The sequence below is a fragment of the Erigeron canadensis genome, chromosome 4 (assembly GCF_010389155.1).
Source record: "Erigeron canadensis isolate Cc75 chromosome 4, C_canadensis_v1, whole genome shotgun sequence".
Lineage (NCBI taxonomy): Eukaryota > Viridiplantae > Streptophyta > Magnoliopsida > Asterales > Asteraceae > Erigeron > Erigeron canadensis.
Window position 1 is genome coordinate 2,524,813 of NC_057764.1, and position 4,892 is coordinate 2,529,704.

A 4,892-nucleotide genomic window follows, 5' to 3' on the forward strand; every position below is an offset into this window, starting at 1 on the left:
TGTAGGTTGAACAAAAATTATGATTCGGAGCGGGCTTCGCCCTTAAGGATATTCATAAACCAAAGCTGGTGGGGGTGATAGGTTATTGAGGATGGTAGGTCATAGTGTGATAGGTCATAAGGGGTGACCGGTGATGGGTAATCTACCTAACGAACTCCACCCTTAGCCGTTATGGCTCCGCCATGGATTGACGGGTTCCGCCCTTAACCTTCATTGTTGTGTACATATGTTCATTTATTAATTTACATGTAAAAACAACGATCCTACACATGTGTAGGTACACAAGTCAAGAAAGAAAAAAACGAAAATTAAAAAGTCGCTAAAAGTATTCCTATACACCTTTTTTGAATAATAATATCATGATTTTCAACAATAACTATTAACTTTGTTATTATGAAAGGCGATTGGTATCTCGACCACTTTTTTGGTAATTAAACAAGACTATTTGCAACGATTATCGCTGCAAATAGTGGTGTTTTTGTCCATATCCAACTATTTGTAGCGATTACTGACAGGGAGCCCGTTATTTTTTGTCAGATTTGCCATTACAGATATGGAGGCCCGCACTATTTATATATCGCTACAAATAGTAGGTGTGGTCTAGATACCAAAAATTTTGGTTGGGATAATCCCACCTAATAAATTTATATCGCTTAAATGGAAAAATGATCGGGAGGGGATACGGTACTCCCCACCCTAAACCCATGGGTGTAAATTATTTGGATCCGAAATCGTTGACCTTAACTACTATAAAACACCAATTACCGAAACCCAGATCTTCAAATTCTCTCCTCGAAATTTCCGTAAATCCTTTTTATCTTTCTTCCCTTTTAATTCACAAAACTCAGGTCAGTAACTCAATCCGTCAATCAATCTTTCTTGTTATCGAATATAAATTTCAGTTTTCACTTTTTACTGCAATTTAGTTCTACCAATTTACAGGAACCCTTTTGCTAGTTCAAATTAAACTAATTTAATACCATTTAATTTATTTATGTATTTCTGTATTTAATGATAGTATATTTGATCCATGTTAATGCTTAAAGTTTTAATCTTTATGTTATTCTTAATCCGATCATGATTCAAGAAAATTTGAAACTTTTTTTATTTATTTATTATAATTTTGGTATTTGATATGTGATTATTTTATACCTAATGCATGTATCTGTACTTCTTTGTTTATTTATGAATTTTGAATTAATGATTATTTTTGTTTGGCAGCCTAATTATGATCAATACTTATTCACATTATAGAATTAAGGAAAAGATCAAGTAAAAAATTTGATTGTTATGCATTTTAGAATTAATAGATTCCTAGTTTTGGATGTCGATAAGCGTTAGTACATGTTTGTGTATATTGAATTAATGAAAAGATCTAAACTTTAGGTAGTTTGAATGAATGTTTCATGTTGTTGTATTTTTGTGCCGAGTTTAAGTTTGTTTTGCGTAATAGTTGCATTACGTCAATAAGATTTGGAATTTTCCGATATGAGATGATTATTGTGTGATGATGTCAAAGTTGACATTATATATATATATATATATATTGATATATTTTTAACAGTTGTGAAACATAAGTATGTTTCTTTTAGGGACAAGCATGTGGAATTGTATTAAATCTTTATCATTTTGAAAACCATAATTGATTGCTAGTTAAATAAATAGACAGATCATCACTCCCTTTCTCCCTGAGGTTTCCATAAATTCTTTTGATTGTGAATTTTCCATATATTTTATCTTGATCTTGTGTGACCGACTTAGACAATTTTGAAGAATGATGAAGATTTAACCTGTTGGTTGAGTTTTTTTGGAATATCAGATTACAGATTTACAGTAAGTTTGAAGTCCGTGCATGTATAGGTAATTGGTGTATGTATGGTCTTTTGGAGCGAAGGATATATGTAACGTTTTCGATGTTCTTATTCCCTTTTATCTGTTAAGTTAGGTGTCATTTTTGATTAATTTTGTGAAACTGTCGTCTGATGTAGCACTTATTCTTTGAACAAGCTTGCGGCCTGATTAATCATTGCCATGCACAATGTAGTTTTTAGGTTGGTATATATGCTTGGATTACAGAGCTTCTTTCTGTTGATGTACTTAATGTTGAACGAGCCTTGCAACTTTGTTATTTGCATAGTTATGTTGTCAGATTTCTGTATGCGGGTAGGAATCTGAGAACTATTTTAAATGGTTTTTTTTGTTGGTAAATTTATTACAGGATTTTCGGAAATGGCTGAACAAAACAAGCTGCAACCTACATTCACTAAGATCAGCCAGCTTCGTCCTGGTGCTGAAAATCTTAACCTTACTGTAAAAGTGGTTAGTTCAAAGCCGATCACGACAAGAAGTCGCAATGGGACTCAAGGACGCAATATGCGTATATCTGAATGTTTGGTCGGTGATGAGACTGGAGTTGTTGTATTTACTGCTCGGAATGATCAAGGTATGCTTAACTTTATCAATTTTAACAAAATCTATTGTTTATTGCAGAGTTTAGATCATTGTTATGTACATCTATACCCATGAAAATCTGTGTGTTTTACTGTTTTGCATGCCTTGTTAATATTTTAATAATAAAATTATGAGAAATAAACTATGGATATCTGATACCTTCTGGAATGTGCACTATAGCATGCTTATTTGGTTGTCAAAAGCTTGTAGTAACACTTACAATTAATTGCGTGCTTTAAAAAATTCAATTTTGTTTTCCGGGATTGGTATGGTTTTTATGGTTAACTTTCTCTAGATCTTGTAAGGCTTTGCTGTTTGACATCAATAGCCTTCTTTCAATGTATATTTAGAAATTATTATCGAGTTTGAACATCTTTTTGGTTGACGTATACAAAGTTCGTTTGGTATCTAAAATATTACTAGTTTTTGATAACATATGAGAATAGTTAATGGATAATTTATGTTTTGCTAATACAGTTACTTGGAGGATATCGTATATCAATAGCATTAATGTTGGATATGGTCTCCGATTATTACTACAAACAAGTCCACAGCTTTGTGAATCTAACCCTAAGAGAAATCAGTTACGAAAGTGAATGTCCTTTAGAACATATAGGCTGATACGTCTCCAGAAAGCCTTGCACAAAGGGGATTCCTGTTTTGTCTTTTTGCTATCAGGTTCCTCGTAAAATTTCAACTTGCCTTTAGGACTACAGTATTAGAATTTATAGAATATTATAAAGTCCTAGAAAACCCTGTGTATTTTTAATTTTTTGCACATGTGTTTAGGAGTAGTTATTTTGGTGCAATTACAATTATGTTTTGGTGATTGTTGACCCACATTAAAGTCACTAAGAATCATGCAATTTTGTCCTCTGGAGTTTTATTTGTTATCACTTTTGTGTTTTGGATGATTATGTATAAATTCACAAAAGCAATTTAATTCTTTCCAGTGGACGCCATGAAGGAAGGAAGCACCGTAATTCTCAGAAATGCAAAAATCGACATGTACAAGGGGTCCATGAGACTTGCATGGGCTCGTGTGGAAGTCACTGATTCGGCTGATTTTTCTGTCAAGGAAGAGAACAATCTCTCCCTTATTGAGTTTGAACTTATCACCGTTGAAGAGTGAGCATTTACCCTTTTACCATCGACTCTAAACAATACAAGGCATCCTAGTCTGTTCTTGTATTGAGGGGTGGTTCACTTACAGTATTGTAAGTTTTCATGCCCTTTCTGTTTAGAATTAGAGTCCATGAGTGTTTATTCTAGCTATCATGAGATGAGTTAGTCTTTTGAGAATAGTAGATGTACTTTGTTCTTTAAGCTACAGTTGTAAGTTTTACAGTCGTTTATGTATACCCTTTGTTTTGAATGGTGAGTTTGCACACATTGCAATATATATGCTCTTGGGAAGTTTGAAGGTGTCTCCGCCTCTTTGTCTATTATCGATATAGGTTGACCACGTTGATTCAACCTGTCGATTTGTTGGGCCTTTTAGGTCAAAGAAATCGATAAAATATTGTTCGTCCACTTTTGCTGATTGAAGTTGATCTAATCTTCGTCAGTGGATATAAACTTAAGGGAAGTGATATGGGTGTAGTTACTTTTAATGGATCTATTATAAATGCACCATTGGCTTGTACAATTAGTTGTAAAACATGTATGGTGTGCTATATCTTTAAAATCATCTCTCACAACTAAGGGGATACTTGGTTCGTGGGAATTCTTCATAGGAATTGGAATGTTGAATCCATTATGAGGTGTTTGGTTGGAGAAAAGAAAGAAATTGGAATTAGAAACTTTCCAATGAATCAAGGAATTTAGAATTCTTTCAATATTACCATAGAAAGTTTATAATTCCATTGAAATTCAACCATTTTGACATAAAAGCCCTCAACTCTACCCTCTTTTTCTTTACAGCCGTAACATATAATTTCCTTTTCATTTCCATGGCTTCCCATCTTCATCATCATTTCCATGGCTGCCCATCTTCATCAAAGAATGTATTCTCCATAACTGGTTCCACTCATCTTGATTTTCAACAAAAGCCCCACAAAATATACAAACATATTTCTTTGCTTTGTATCTCTGCCGACGTTTGTTGTTGTGCCGCCATCAACCACCGACTCACTGACCAACAACCTGCCTGCCGCCATTGCTTATAATTTCCAGCCGCCGTTGATGATGCTTATAATTTCTCATCGTCTTTGCTGATGTTTGTGGTCGTCGTCACCGTACAAAGTTCGTTGGATATTTAACGATACACTGTAGTTTGTCATTAATTGTTGTAGTTGGAAGAAGGAAATCTTCGTATATATATTGATTTAAGTAATTGATTACGAAGAAGAACTTGAAGGCTAGGGGGAGGGAGTCAGAGGGCTCATCTCCCTCATCCCTTAAATTTATCCAATCAAATTACTCCATTTCATTTTAACTCT

The 4,892-nt window shown here is 33.9% G+C and overlaps 1 protein-coding gene across 1 annotated transcript; it reads left to right on the top strand.

Moving 5' to 3' along the window:
* The first annotated feature begins 741 nt into the window (after nt 1–741).
* LOC122596188 (uncharacterized protein At4g28440-like) lies at nt 742–3,826 on the top strand. The gene is made up of 3 exons (XM_043768720.1): nt 742–848; nt 2,219–2,443; nt 3,405–3,826. Exons 2-3 carry the CDS (start codon nt 2,230–2,232, stop codon nt 3,581–3,583), a joined length of 393 nt encoding a protein of 130 aa, XP_043624655.1. The 5' UTR covers nt 742–848; nt 2,219–2,229; the 3' UTR covers nt 3,584–3,826.
* The last annotated feature ends 1,066 nt before the right edge of the window (nt 3,827–4,892 follow it).

Coding starts and splice junctions, on each gene's coding strand:
- LOC122596188 (XM_043768720.1), top strand. CDS start 2,230: ATGGCTGAACAAAACAAGCTGCAACCTACATTCACTAAGATCAGCCAG. Junction 2,444..3,404: donor TACTGCTCGGAATGATCAAG/GTATGCTTAACT, acceptor AATTCTTTCCAG/TGGACGCCATGAAGGAAGGA.